Source organism: Corvus kubaryi, unplaced genomic scaffold, assembly GCF_017639235.1.
Source record: "Corvus kubaryi isolate FWS band 111438036 unplaced genomic scaffold, C.kubaryi_AGA036_p1.0 37394, whole genome shotgun sequence".
Taxonomy (NCBI): domain Eukaryota; kingdom Metazoa; phylum Chordata; class Aves; order Passeriformes; family Corvidae; genus Corvus; species Corvus kubaryi.
The window spans coordinates 9,514,152-9,530,163 of NW_024581133.1; the positions used below are offsets into that span (position 1 = coordinate 9,514,152).

A 16,012-nucleotide genomic window follows, 5' to 3' on the forward strand; every position below is an offset into this window, starting at 1 on the left:
TTCTGTGTGCTCTGTCTACCAAAAATCTCTACAGAATCGACCATACAATAGGCAGGGACTGGATTCTTCTCTGTCTGAAACTTGGTTTTATTTCCCAGCTGTGCAAGTGGTGTTTTTCCAACTGATTCTGCACTGTGTTTGGAGAATGTCTTTATTTTTTTATATTTCCAGGACAGACACACAACGTCCAGTTCTCACACCCACTGCTCGGGAAACGCTTGTCAAAGATTCATTTCTGGGTTTAGCTGTTCTGGGGATGTTGTGTTAAGTAGGATTGAAAACTGACTCCAAGAAAATCTGTAACAGCTCATTGCTTGTTAGTGCTGGAGTTCATGCAGGCAATCACACAAAGACATAATTATTGTATGAACAAGTTCTTCAAGCTGTGCTGGTCTCGTGTATTCTGCAGCCCTTGTGTTGCTGCAGAATTTGGTGCTTTTGAAATTCTGTAGTGACAGAAAAGTGTATTTTTACTTTGCAATTTCAAAGCGAGGACCGTGGCATCTGTTAATCAAGAGAGAGTGACTTTACACAAGCTGTGCATGGAAAGAATAGACCCAGAACAAAGCATCTCCTGCAACTACAGGAAGATAAAGGACTGTTCTTTCTGTGATAGGCTTGATGTGAGTGGAGGCTTAATGTAATCCTAGCTTTTGACTTCAGGCTCGTGCGTTTGGTTGTGTCTTCTGCCAGGGATTAACCACCTTGCAGGAGGGACAGCAGCAGTGCTGCTTCTTGATCATCGCTGTTCCTCAGCCACTGTTCCAGCATGAACTGGCCAAAGGAGGGGAGGGTCATCTCCAGTGCTTCACTGCTTCCTGCCTTTTGGACCTCACCATGTTTACAGTTTTTAATATGTGGCTTTTAAATAATCTTAATGTTTGGGCCTTGAGCTGATGGTGCTTCTGCAGCAGAAGGCTCAGGGAGTCTGTTGTTTGTTTATTGCCAGGGTTTTACTGCAGGTGGTGTGGCCCATCGGGGCTGTAACACTCAGCACTGACCTGAACACTTCAGGTGGTAATTGCTACTGGAATGGTTTGGGGAGTAACTGCACCTGAAGAAAGAAAATATTGATGGTGGTAGTTCTTGTGGTACAGACCTTTGAATAGCCTAGCAGCACATAACATGTGACTCTCATGTGCTCTGTGACATGTGACACGCTACATGTGACATATGGTTCTTCACAATAGTTGTAAAGGAGTACACATCCAGTGCATTCTGTGACTTCCCAGGGATAGTACGTATTACTCCTGTCATATCAGTGATGTGACATTTCATATGGAAGCACAGTAATTCACAGCGTAGACTATGGAATGCTAGGCAAGTTAGTTAAATTGGCAGTAGTGTGAATTTTTACTCAAATTTTATATTTTACTGGAAATATTTACTAGGTAATTTCAGCAGGAAGTGAATAATATATTTTTATTAAAATCTCTCAGATATTTTGGGAATGTTGTAAAGATTTTTTAGATCAAAGCTGTTACACATTGTCCCACTGAGCACTCTTCTATATAAACTGATACCATTTAAAGCCCTGCTCTTTCCTGCAAATAACTTAAAATTCAGTACTTGCTTATTACAGTAACTTTTTAAAAAGAAAAAAACCTCAAGCATTCCAGAGCCAGTCTTCATCCATTGTTGACATGAATTACACAATAAAGCTTACTCAATTTCACTGTCCCTAATTCCTGTACAGCCTTTTCTCTCTACCTCTCCAAGTCCTACCTTTGATTTCCCACCCCCTTTTCACATTAAGTCAGGACAGTCTTCAAAGAGGTGCTTTGGCTTTTGAATAACTTGAACTAAAGGGAGGCTGTGCAGGAAAAAAACACATTAAGTGTATTCCATTGACACACAGCTGAGAAGTTCTGTATTTGAAACATGAATTGTGACTTCATTAGAGCTTTGTCTTGAAGTTCTACATCCTCATTATTTCAGTTCAGTAAAAATAGAGATGTAATTGCTTGTACCCTATTTCCTTATTTTTGGGGAGGCTCTCTGCCTCCTGTTGTACACACTGATCTCAGCTGGTGTTTTCAGATACCTGCTTTCTGTTGTCTTATTCAACTTGCTTATTTTTGGGGTGTTTTTTGGTGAGACAAGATGGCAGTCCCATAGAAATATTAAAGGTATTAGAGCTTGTTCTGGGAGATGTAGCCAGTTCCCTTAATCTTACATATGAGTAGTATTTTAACAAGAGCATAAATCCATGGAATCTACTGAACATTTTCTTTGGGAATGGTTGCAATTTGTGTTATAATTAGTGTTTTGGTACCACTAAGTTATCTTGAGTACCAAGACACTGAAATAGTTCTGTTATCCTTTCCAATTTTAAAGCTGTAAAGAACTATTCAGGACAAGAAATATTTATAATTGCAACAGCACATGGGCAGGTAGACCTAAAGAATCCCATTCCTTTTATTAAATGAATTCTAATTGGAGTTAAGCCATTTTTTTTCTTGGCAAACTATGAGTAGGAGATAATATTTTTCCTAAAGAACTTCTAAAAGATTATGAAGGATATTATGCAGATGGATTGCTGCACTTGGAAACTTTTCATGTTCCATATGGCTTATCTGCAGTGCACTGTTGCTGAAAGGAGGTCTTCAGTTGGCTACTGCTGCTGCTGATTTATGATTTAACCATTGCAAGTGCATGAAGATCTATATTTGGGAGGCTGTGTTTGTACATCTAGATGTTGTTGTTTGGGTAAGGACTGAAAAAAGCATTTATGTACCATAAAAAATCTCTTTGAATGTTCTAACATAGAACTGTGTGTTTTGCTCCATTTTACCATTAATTTTGTTCGTTTGCAAATTTAGAAAGGACTATAAAATATATTTAATTTATGTGCTAAGGAATAATTTTTGCTTCTTGAAGGTGAATATCAGTCTATTTTGTCTTTGTTTTTTAATAAAAAGATTGAGAAAGATCGAGTTAAACTGGCACTTTTAGTAGTCTTTAATGGGAAAATCTATTTGATGGTTTTTTCTATAAAACAGGTAAAATGCAAACCTGTGATACAAAACTCAGTGATATGCAAACTCAGTGATACAAAGTTTAGTAATCTACTGAGTTGGATAGAAAGTGAAACAAAGACAAATGCATCAAATATCGGACTTGGAAAGCTTGACTAAGGTGTCACTGTGGAAACAGCATTATCATTGCTAAGAGATTACTAATCATTTTAAGTCTCAAGGAGTTCATTTAGGACCAAGCAATCCAGCTTGTTTGTAGGTCAGCAACTGCTTTACAAAGTCCGCAGTACACAGATAGTGTTTCTCTAAAATCACAAATACAAGCATGCAGCTGCCTTTGCCGTACCTTCTAGTCCAGAGCTGGGTAATATTCTGGGAGTGAAGAGTGGATTTTATAGCCCATAAAGTTCTAATTCTTTAGTAATTGCTTGTGGTTATCTACTTAAAATAATGTTTCACAGCAAAGATGCTTCAGGCTAGAATTCAAGCTTCATGCCATATCAAGTCTAAAAACCTTTTGTATGTGTTATTTTATATAAATGAGAGTTTGAATCCTGAGTGCCATCTTTATCATATCTGGGAGGAATTTGACAGCTAGCTTTCATGTTTGGCAAGCCAGGGATACATGTTAAAATTTGCCAGATACTGGAAGTGCTCCAACATTTGAAACAAGACGGTGTCTTTTCTTAGAGTGGTTTATAGCAGGGACACTGATAAAATTTCAAATCATGAACAATTTCCATCTGTAAATGCTGAATACCTTTGCCTAAAACTGAACACACAGCATTGCTTAAATGGCTCTTCTTTTTCTTTGTATTTATGGATAGTGGGAGGCAGGGTTATAAGTTTTTTATTTGTAAAACCCTGGAATAAGTAATTAATCCTAAACCTCCTTTTCATTTTTTTTTTCCATAGGAAACTATAATATTTGGCCAAGAAATATAATAACTGTAGCAAACTTTGAGTACTGCACTCAGAATTTTTCATGTCCATATATTTTTGCATAATGTCAATTATTTACTTTTTAAATATCACTACTAACTGAGCACAAGTATGGAAAATATTATTTAAGTAAGCTGAAAGTAGAGTATGTCAATAGTTCAGATTTTCTTTAGCATGCAGTATTGTAGTTGGGGAACCTGCCAGAAAGACTGGGAAGGTCTTGTTCTTTAAGAAGTTAAGCTCTCCAAGTTGCTTAGCTCATGGAAATGTCTGTCATAATCTAATTTGGCCTCCTGTGCATTTCAGGGAAGTTTTGAAAGCTGGGCACCACTCCTTCCCTGAGCTGGTTGGGGATGGATGTGTTTGTGGCTATAATTAGAACGTGAAATTTGAACTGATAGCGTGGCAAAATGTAATTGAAAATGTGTCAGGGATACTGAAAGGAGTAGTATTAGGGCTAAATGTAAGTAGCCTCCCAACTCAAAGGACAGGAAAACAGCTTCATACGGAAATTTGCAGATGCTTCAGTGGTTGAAGTTGAGAATATTAAGAGAGCCTGATGAAAATATGTCAAGTTTGTAAACATCACAAAGAACAATACACTACATCTGTCTGTGGAAAAAGAAATTTCAGCCTACAGAAATAATGTTGATGAGCTTAAACAGATAAAACCACCGCTACTGAGTTGAATTATCTGTTTTTTCTTTGGCTGTTCTCTTTTGATGTTTATGCTGCACTTGGGATTCACTCCTGCTTGGATTTTAGACAGTGGTAAATTCGTGTACCTGGCACTGTAGGGTCAAGCTCTGACTCTGCAGAGCTGTGTTGTTAATTTAGAGAAAAGAAGCAGGAATGATGGTGCTTCTGTAGCCAAACTGACCCGAAGGAAGTTTAAAAACTAAAATTAGCTTTTGGTGACTAAGAATACTCCTCGGGTACTTGAATATATTTTATACATAATAAGGGAGACATAACGTATCTAAAGGATGAGACACTTTACTGTTTTTCAGGCTGATGAAAGTGGAATATTTTGTGTTACAAAAGAAGAGAAAACCAGCCTGGTTTTAGGCTCAACTTCTTGGCAGTAATATGTATCAGGAAGCAAATAATAAAACAGTTGTCTTGCTTTCAGCAGGACATTTTGCTGCATGTACAGCCCATGGTGATACATGTGGTCTTTGCCTGTTGCGGGGAGGGAGCTGAGCTGCAGTGAAGGAATATGCCCTGTTTTGTCTCACTGATCTTTTATGTATTAAGAATGAAAACCGGGTGGGAATCTGGTGTTGTGGCTGTTTTATTTGTCCTTCATTCTGTGACTATGTCAGGAAAAAAAAGGTGTGGCTTTTCATGTAGGATGTGATTATCAGTGGTGGCTGAGGCTGAGGTTTGCTGCTGCTAGCGAGGCCGGGCCAGCCCTTCTGCTTCCTTGCTATCTGTGGTGCTCAGCCCCTACATTGGCAACCCACTTGTTCCTGCTACAACTGAATATAATCCCAGCAAGAATAAGTTAAAGAATGGACAAGGAGAATTTTTTTTCATTTTAGTAAGAAAAAAATACTCTCCACTATTGCATGGTATCTGTAGAGCATCTGGAAACTTTAATTGTTTATCCTTTTGACGTGCATGGTGTAGGTGCCTACCAGAGCAGCAGTAATACTTAGCAGTACTAGTAGGGCTTTTCCATTACTTCAAGCCTGAGGAATATTTACACTTTAAAAAAATTCTGATATTTAAAACATACTTCCTCCAAATTTGTGCTGCTTCGCAGCTTTTCTGTGCTCTAATTGCAAGAGCAGAAGCAGCACTAACCACAGGATTTAAGTGAAAGGTTTGCCTTTTCCAAGGGAAATCACTTTTCATTTCAGTCTTAGTCAAATTTGGACATGGTTTTCCCAATGATTTGGGATGAAATACCAACAAAAATCCTCTCTGGCCAGCTCCAATAGTAAGTGCAAAAATAGAGCTGTTAACATGATACATGGTAGCTTTGACAGCAACAACCATTTCCTTTTTGTGTAATATTACAAGAAACCCAACACTGAATGTTCTGAGTGACCTGACACTTTTTTACACTTCATAACACTTTTTACACATGAGGTCATCCTACATTCTTGCTTTAAGGCAGAAAAATGCCATTTCCTGATGTGACAATGAACATAATCAAGTTCTTTACAGTTCTGCCAGGGCTGGTAAGGAGCCCAGGATCACACTATCAGAAGTCTTGGCTTTTTAACCAAATTCACTGATCAGACCACAAAACACGCTGATTGTGCTCTTTAATCATTAGCAACATGTCCTTTTGGAGTGGGATATAAAGCCCAGGGTCTTGATGGGCTGAAGGCCAGTTGGGGGTTGTCTCTTCATCCCTGGAAGCAGTGACCCATCTGTGTTTATTGGTTCAGAGTTCCTTGTTCCCAGAGCTGCCCTTGAGCAGTGTCTGGAGCCCCTGGGAGCCATGTGGGAGCAGCTCTGCAGCAGGGCTGGAACAAGCCTGGAGAAGGTGACTTGATCTCATGCTGTGGGGGCTCAGCAGGCTTCAGGCTCCTGCATTTCATGTGTCTCTGTTGGATTTTGTGGAAGGAAGCTTGTACTAGGATAATTACACTGAGATGGTTGAATATCATCTTTGCTTCCTCAAGGATCAAACAATAAATGACTTTATTGTGTTTTTTATACTCTTTGGTATCTGTATCATTGGTTTCAGTAAAATTTATATTGAATTGTAGAGAGAAGCCAATTATTCCTTTCTGTTGTTGTTTTGCAAGAAGCCCTTCTTCTGTTCCTTAGATGCTTCTTGCCAAGGCATGATTCTTTTCTTAAATTAGCAAAATGCAGTGCAATTAAAAACTACTTTGCATATGTGTGGGGAAGTTCAGGAAAATATTGGGGCTCTTGTACCATGTGCTTGACTGCAATGTTTAAACCCATCATAGCTGGTCCAGCTGTTCTCATACAATGTTTTCTAAGCTCTGCCATTCAAGTTAAAATAAATCAGTACTAAACTAATAGTGGAACAGAAGCAGTTTAAAGCTCCTGGGTCATTCTGCAATATCAGGATGACCAGAGCTGTCTGGAATACTTGTGTAGTGACTTTGTGTTCATTCTTCTAAAAAAAGATTTCACACCTGCATTGGTTCCTTGTATATGTTTAGCATTATTTTCTGAGTAAAACCAGTACTTTTCTCTCATCAGTTAGTTAGTGCAGTCTGAGATCAAAGCTGTTAGTTACAGCTTAGTTAGTGGGGCACAATCTTAGTTACTGGGGCACAATACAGTGCATTGGCAAACATGTTGGAACAATTTCCAGTAATTTTGGCTGAGTCTTAGAGGAAGTGGAAAGTAACACAGATTTACTGAGAGGGCTACACACTCCCTTACATGATCTGGAAACCAAGACTTCACACTAGAAGGTAATTGCAGTGAGCATCCAATAACAAAACCTGAAGTTTAATGTTCTTTTCCCCTCTTGCTGTAGTAAGAAAAAATTATGCCATATATTTACTAGTTTCCACTGCAAAAACCATGATTTTGTTCTAAACAAGCTTGTGTATCGCAGGAGAGAAATAAAACTCTCTTCATGTTACACAAATTACTTGGTATCACCGACTGGCACTTTTTCCTCTGAACAACCTCAGAGTTAATAAAATTTTGATCTCTGTGATAATGTCTTGGAAATAGCTCAGAGAGCCGAGTTATTTACATTATTTGGAGAAATAACAAATTTTAGCACTGGAGAATCTGAAGGGCGGAGTCAGCCCTCGTTTGTGGAGGTTGGGTTTCCTGCATCCCCACGGAGCGATTCCCAGATTCCCGGTAGCCGTGTCCCTCCTTGTTTTCCCTGGAGCAGGGGCCTGTGTCGGTGTCTGGCGGGGCTGGCTCGCGTCGGCTTCGCCTGCCCGTGTGAACAGCTCGCAGCATTCCGTGGGCAGCCCCGGCCATGGAGCAGGAATGTTTTACTATTGTGTTACTGGGCACTGATAAAAGTTTGCAGGCTTTTTATGGTCAGGTCCTCAAAGTGGTACTTGGTGTTTTGGTGATAAGGAGGCAGAGCTCTGCCTGTCGGACCCAGCTTTATTATCTGTGACAGGGAACTGTGGCTTAAATCCCTCCACAATGACAGGAACCCCATCTGGAGTGACGGTTTCCAGAGCCTGAAATGGGAGATACTGAGGCATTTTCCTTCCTCATGAGTCAAAGCAGAGTTAACCCCATTGTTAGCAAAAATGACATGCAGTCACTGAGAGGAAGAAGGCATTTTTATATTTAAATCTCTTCCTTTTTGTTTAACTTGGAGGATAATTTTCAGACCATTCTGGGGGGGGATGAACTGGCAGCATTACACTTAAAAGCTTTCCCTGGATCGCTTTAGACTATTGAAAGGAGCTCTAACAAAACTCCCTTGCTGCAAGACTTCAGTTCCTTCAGCATGTTTATCACAGGAGCTGGACTGTGTGTGTGCATGTTTTGCAAGCCCTTTCTTTGCAGAGCCTCAGTGCAGCTCTGTAATCGTGTCCTGGGCACTGCGTGCTGAGGCCGAGTGCTGCATAAAGACATTTGGGTTCTATTTCCAGAGTGCCGTGGGCTGCAGGGGTTAAGTGTAATCCAGCTTATACAGTGTTAACATTTTCCCTGCTGATATCAAAGTGTAGCAGGCTGGCAGGCTGACTTGTTAGGAAGGGCTGGGAGAGGGATAACAGGCTCCGACCTTGAGAGACAGAGCAGCCGGCCCTTGTATGGCCAAGTCCATATACGTGTCCAGCTGATTGGTTGGAGGAGCGGGATCGGAGCTGTGACAGGTGCTGGAGGAGTCTACACCTGTTTTCCCCATCTGCTGATCTAGTGATTACATTTTTGTGGGAGTTCCAGATACTGTGTGGGATACACGGAGCAAGCCAGGAAACTTGAGAAGGAATTGCAGCTTATGGTGAACTGTGATATTAAAGAATTTCAGGCAGTGAATTGGATTTTCAAGTCCTGCTTTAAAACTGCAATAGAAATAAGCAGGATTTTGCATATGTATGAATAGTGAGGAAGTTGTGTGTACTTTTTATTGTACTAAAAATCAGTTGACAGTAAAAAAAATGCTGGTGAATACTATAAGCTAAAATACTTTGTTTTATAAGTCAGAATTTCAGTGCATTATGGAAATTCCTTCTACGGAAAAACATGGGATTTTTTTTAGTGGTGCTGGAAACGTCAGCTTGCAGATTTCTGATCTTTAGGAGTTTTAATGTAAAATTCATGGAATATTGATAATTTCTGACAAAAAGGAAGTACACAACTCTGTCATGCCTATATAGTCCTACTGCTGCATTATGTACTGATAACGTTTATCTGTTTAAAATCTGCTTTCCTTTTGAAACTTTGTTTTAGAACATTAAAGATTTTTCCACAGGTAATGTTTTAAATACTGTTTTGTTTTAAATTAGAACTTGCAAAGAAAAATTTCTGATTGTGTAATAGGGTGAAAAAGAAAATCAAGAAATTCAAATATATCTTGTAATTTGGTCATGAGACCTGTAGTTTCACATCCTTTCTTTAATGCCTGAATTGTAGACAAGCTTGCTTTTTTTCCCCCAGGGGATGTTGATGTGAGCTCTCCATCAGAAAACAGGAAGTAGCTCCATAAAGTTAGTCTAAAGGACTCTGAAAAAGCTTATATTTAGCAAACTAAGTAATTTTAGAGAGGGATTATGTAATTTCTTTTTTGCAGTTCTTGTTATTATGCAGGATGACAGAAGTGCAGGAAGATCCTGCCTTTATCAACTACTGAGATCGAGTGTTGCATATATTAATATCCTGCAGTTGTTTAATTGGATCAAACATTTTAGCCACTGTGTTTGTCTAACTGTATGCTTTTTAATATGTGAATATTAAAATTGGGATGCTAAAATGAATTCATTGAAGATCCAGTAAACTGGCTTTTAATTACTGGTGAATACATGAACTCCTTTGCCACAGGCTTGAGTGTTCCTTGTCAGGCGACTTCATTCCATCAGCCAACGTCTAAAAATGATTGTACTTGGAATGCTGGGGAGATGAAGTGGTTGTAGGGGGAAGTTACCTGTGAGATGGCACCTGGATGAACCTTTTCTCTTTGTGTACTTTGCCACTATCTTGAAAGACTGATCCTGTCTGTTGCACAGTGAGTTTTGTCTGTGAAAGTTTGATGTAGGTTCAGGGGCTCTGAATGATTCAGTAGCGTACAAAACTTCTTGGCAAGTTAGTATGATTTGTATGTGAATTTTCCAATTGTATTTCAGACCTTAAGAAAGAAAGGCCTTAATGGTTGTGAGAGCCCTGATGCTGACGATTACTTTGAGCACAGTCCACTATCGGAGGACAGATTCAGCAAACTAAATGAAGATAGTGATTTTATTTTCAAGCGAGGCCCTGTAAGTACTTTTATTTTATCTCTACTTTTTATTTGTTGATCCTTTTTATTAACTTCATTATTTAGGCTCTGAACAAGAAGGAACACAGAGGGTGCGACAGCCCGGACCCTGACACTTCATATGTGCTCACGCCACATACAGAAGAAAAATATAAAAAAATTAATGAAGAGTTTGATAATATGATGCGGAATCATAAAATCGCAGTGAGTACTAAAGTATGGTTTGTGCTTCTCTTACATGCATGAGAATTTTCATGGTGTTTGCTTACCACTGAAAACCACTTCACAGACAAGAGGATGTAATGGCTTGAGAAGGGAAAAACATTTCTGAGGAAAAATGAGATTCTGATATTTGGTCTTGTTAAAATACATTTTATCATAAAGAATCAGAAGATTTATCTCTAGATTTGGTTTTGCACTCACAGTTTTTCCTACCTTTGGAACACAAGATAACATTTAAAAATTTCGGGAGCCCACTGCATTACCTAATCCTACCTAAAATATATTTGCCAAGATAGATTTTTGTTGTGGGATGTAGGATCGTTTATTTACATCTTGTAAGTCTTCATCTGTCTGTTGATCAAGACTTTACAGTATGTGACAAGCAGGCAAATAGAATTGGATTAATTTTGTCATCTAACCAGTAGAATTTATTTTGCTGGAGTCTGGATGTAGAAAGTTATTTAGATATTTAAAACCAAGACTGCTGCACAATGAGGGCCTCAAAAGATTCCTTGTTGCTCCTGCTGAAATTCTAACAGAGACTTCCTTGAACACTGAAAGATATTTGAAAATTTTCTCCCAAGTGCCAATCCAGTGTGCAGCTATAAGTCACTTGGCTCCAGAACTTCAGTTTGGGGATAAAAGGAGTGGAAATATTGCATGTTTTTTGTGGAGGTGTTCATGATGACATTTAATTTCCACCTACAAAACCCTGTTAGTGTTGAGTATTACTAAGTATTTTCTAAGAAAACTAATACAGAGCTTTGCCACAGCCTTTGAATACTTTAAGATGGCAAATCTTGTAGCAATTAAAAGAGATGGACTGGGTGAGTTAATCTGCACAGACCCTGGGGCACTTGAGTAGTGTGTCCAAATGACTTGCTGATATTGGAAATCATTTCATCATTCAGAGCATAAGAGATACCTCCTCTGGGGACTGAACAGCAAACTGACAGTCATGACACCCAGCATCACTTCTGTTAGCACCTTACGCTTGAATAAAGCCGAAATCTTTTGGGTTTTGCTTTGTTTTGAAGATTTTGGTATCCAACACTTTTGTGTTGAGACATCTTCAGGTCTCATCTCTCAGTATGTTACAGCTAAATGGGTTTTTGGTGAAGAGCCTAAATGTCTGTGTGGACATCAGTGTAAATAAAGAAGGCAACATTATTTTTTAGCGGTACAGCTATGTATTTGTAACTTAAATTTGAGCAATTATGTTTCTGTTTCCAGTACTTCTGGGGCTGTATAAGAACACAGTTTCTCTTGTTCTCCTGCACTGATTGCTGTCAAAGGATAGGAATGAGGCAAAGCGTGAAGAATTTGGTCGTAACCAAATGAGCACCATAGATGGGCAGGCAGCCTTTATTGTAAGGTGTGGGGGGAGGCTTTCACTTACTCGTTCTGTATTGAGAAACCTACAGAAAAAATGTTCCAGCTGTTACCTCGTAGCAGTGTGTTCAGCATGCTTCAGGTATTTCCAGTTTAGTTTGAGCTGCTTGACAGCATGCTGTGTAAAAACACCCTGGTTTTGGTAGATACTGAGAAGTTTCAAGTAGTTTCCCCTGAAAACAAGCGCCAGTAGGGCTTGTCATTGGTTAGATACTGTGAATGATTTGCTAGCATTACCTTGTTCTACTTCATTACTTTTTCCTTCCCATCTGTGCCAAAAATTGATGATTATTCTTAGAATGCGTCAGTAGGGGCATTGTTGTTGGCTCTCGTTAGTAAGAGATTTTGTTTCTTGTAGAGAGTATATTCTGCTCTTCTAATTAGTATAGTTATTGTTACATTTCTTGTATTTAACTTTTCGTGCAGAAGTATCATTCTAAGTGATTTTTAAGCTACACATGATGAAATTGCATTTTTTAAAGTATACTTGCTAGGTCATGTGTGTTGGTCATTTGCCTTTGACCTCTTAATCACAACTATCATCTCTCTGTTCTGTCAATAAATACTACTGGGTTTTTACCCTTAAATTGTACTTGTCATGGTTTTGTTTCCAGTAATTATGAGAGTTGTGAAAGAAAATAGTCCCTTTTGTTTCAGAAACCCATCACTGTCAAAGGATAGGAATGAGACAAAGGCCAAAGAAGTTAGTCACGACCAAATGAGTACCATAGATGGCAGGCAGCTCAGCTTTTGGTTCAAAAGCTGTTGAATAACAAACATACATACTACAGAAAAACAGTTGCATTTTAAATAGCGCTGTAAAAACTAGAATTTAAAAAACGAGATTTGCAAAGATGGAGTGGGTATTCAAGCAGGGGTTTGTGGAACCTGAAATGTTTAAATTCAAATTACTGAACTTTGTGACTTTCTAAAGCTCTGTTTATTTTTCTAGTCTGTTGAAAAACAAAGTCTTAGAGATTAGTAGCAATATTTTGACAAAGTTATTACTAGAAAATGTTATTACTAACTTGTTATTTTTTGTGTGATAACTGTTTGTAATGTGCATGTTTATGCTTACATTTTGAAGGTGCAACAATTCATTGATTTGTAGACATGTTTAGCTTGTCATTGTTTTGTAATAATCCAAATTAACGGTTAAATTTGTTGTATTTATGATCTTGTGAATTCATATGAATATTTTCAGTTTTTTCTGTTTGAATGTTACATATTTGAGAAATTTGAATAATTCTTTGGAACTGTAATTATGTGATGTAAAAGAATTTAACACCGTACTTTACCACAAATGGATGTTTTAAAATTGTATGTTTAATAGAGTTAAAAAACTAACAGAATTAACTTTCTTTTAATAAAACCCAACAAACTGATGTAACTGTGGATTTATATAATGTGCTGTTTCTGCAAACACAGTTAATGCTAATGGCGTTGTCTTGTTGTTCCTCATCTTCTCTCCTGCAGCCTGGCTTGCCTGCCCAGAACTTCTCCATGTCGGTGACTGTTCCAGTGTCCAATCCCAACACTTTAACCTACAGCAACCCAGGGAGCTCCCTGGTGTCCCCATCCCTGGCTGCCAGCTCCTCGCTCACGGACACGACCATGCTGTCCCCACCCCAGAGCACCCTGCACCGTAACGTGTCCCCCGGGGCCCCACAGAGACCGCCCAGCACCGGCAACGCAGGTGAGCTCTCGCTGCTGCTGCGCCTTCCTTCCACACCCCCTGGGCGGTTTTGTATCAGAGCCCACAAAAACCCTCCCAAGTAACGAGTTCTCAGTGGTTTCAGTGCCTTTTCACAGCTTAAGTTTTGACATACAGCATTACACAATACTGTAATGGGGCAAGTGAGTTTAATGCTCTGGCTTATTTTGATTAGGTGGAATGCTGGGGACAACTGATCTCTCAGTGCCAAATGGAGCTGGTACCAGTCCAGTGGGTAAGTGCAGTATCGTGTCTTTGTTATAAAAAATAGTATTGTGGTTTTAGTTTCTCAGTTATTCAAAAGAAATTTTTAATTTTGACTCTTCTGAAAAAGTGGCTGTGAAAGAACAAAGGTTGTAATTTTTTTAGCTTCACTGTTATTGTCAAGTTTTATAAATTATTATCAGGCATTTAGCTTTTTACTGCTGTGCCCTTTCCACTTCAGTAATATTTGCCTTTTTTATTTTAGTGGTTTTCAGTAGTAGCATGCTGCTCCTGCTTTTGTGTTTCTCTACAGGTACACATTTACACATTTACAGGTACATTTACACATCTCTACAGGTACACAGTTTAGAATTACAGCATTCTAAAAACATTTTATGTTTGCCAAATCTGAACTATTGCACTAAAGGCAACTCAGCTCAGTTCTCAACTTTAGTATTTGCAGGACCTGGATATTTGCTGCTGGTTGTGGTGCCAATCAGAATGAAGCAAATACAGACTGTATTGTTTGTATTGCCATGTGTATCTTAATACTCATTTTCTAGCAGTTACACGAAGAAAGCAATAAATCTTGGAAACTGATAGCTAGGGTCTGTCTTAATTTTGGATGATGATCAGAATTTCTTTTGAAAACAAATTAGAGATCTTGCCAAAAATCAAATCCACAGTATTTTTTGGTCTTCAGTAAAAATGTATTATAGCACTTTTTCATTCAATAATGTTTTGTCTCCCCTAAACAAAATTTAGCGCTCTGATAGAGGGGCAGGCACCCACTGAAATGTGTCGTGTCACAGACAGGCAAAATAAACAATAGTTCAGCCACTTTGGTCACATTCCTTCTGTGCCATTGGAAGTCGTGCTGGCTGAAGGTCAGTTTTGCAAACACACCTAACTCCCCTTGGGAAGTGTTCATAGCATGGAATTAGAGAAGCAACTGTTGACCTTTCGGTGTTTGCCCACTGGCTACTTAGTGTGGCAGCTGGGAAAAAGTTCTTTGAACATCAAGTCAGGCAATTGAATTGATGAGTAAAAAATGCTGCAGCTCTCCAAGGCTGAAAGCACAGGATTGACTTTCCACTCTTTATCCATTCCTTGGCTATGTGCAGCAAAGATATGAAATATTAAAGAGTGGTTTCCATCAGGTAAGCAAGATTTTAAATGGAGGAAACTTCCTCAGTTGAAAAAAGATGACTATTTTTAGAAACCGTAGAGGTCAGATGTTGATTTCCATGGAATTTTTTGAGTCAGACTAAATAAGTTTATTATCAGGCTGTTTCAGGCCTCTTTTCCAAAATCAGGCTTTAGTAGCAGCAGCTTCAGATTTAAGACTCCTTCCTTCAATGAGCAAATAAAGCAGGGGTTACAGTGCTTGCTATAGGGTATCAGACTCTAGAAGTGCCCAGTTATGGCAGCTTGGGGAACATATTTAATGCAGTAAAATGTTTTCCTCCTTGCATTTATTAATAGTTTATGTAAAAAGTCAAAATGCATCACTTATCTCTTACTTGCAGAACATCACACCCAAGATGTTATACATGTACCCACTCACTTCTAGAAAGGTTTGTCATACAAGTGAGAGTTGTGACTGTACAAGAACAGGGGAACATCTCTAAGTACCTCTAGTGAAATTCAAATACCTGGTTAACACCAGAATGCTAAATCTGAGGGGTACCCTGAGTTGTCAGAGCTCCACTTGCTGTAAGTTATGGCATAAGAACTCTTTAACTACTGACAGGTGCACAGGAACCTTCTCAGTTACAACCACAATCAAGAAGTCATACGTAACCAGATTGACTAAATCTGCTGTCAACTTAAGCTTGACAGCTGCTGTTGAAATGTATCTTGTGTTAATTATGTCTGCAGACAATAATGGTTTTAGTTTCTTGCTGCATTTATTGTAGAGTTCACTTTTTAAAAATCTATTTTCTTCTTTTAGCTTCCAGGGTTTTTTTTTTAAACTTCTCAGGAGTGGAGAATTCTCCTATGGATGTAGTGAAAGGTCACGTGCCAAATTTGCAGCTTCAATTTATAGAAGTGATGTCAGAGGTAAAGATAGAGTACTGGCATATCCATATTCCCAGATACTCTCTTATAAATAAATAATGGAAAAACCCATCTTCTTCAGTATTATGAAGTTCTTGAGCATCT

The 16,012-nt window shown here is 38.7% G+C and overlaps 1 protein-coding gene across 9 annotated transcripts in view; it reads left to right on the forward strand.

Annotated features, from left to right (window-relative positions):
- The window catches only part of MEF2A (myocyte enhancer factor 2A), an 82,672-nt gene that overhangs the window by 45,476 nt on the left and 21,184 nt on the right, over positions 1-16,012 (forward strand). For 4 of the 9 annotated variants that reach the window (XM_042039420.1, XM_042039419.1, XM_042039424.1 and 1 more), the window contains 3 exons: positions 10,381-10,530; positions 13,405-13,624; positions 13,818-13,877. In XM_042039420.1, the coding sequence (XP_041895354.1) occupies positions 10,381-10,530; positions 13,405-13,624; positions 13,818-13,877 (430 nt within the window). Of the gene's footprint in view, positions 1-10,183; positions 10,316-10,380; positions 10,531-13,404; positions 13,625-13,817; positions 13,878-16,012 lie in introns of all 9 variants that reach the window. The other 5 variants (XM_042039422.1, XM_042039425.1, XM_042039423.1 and 2 more) reach the window with 3 other exon arrangements.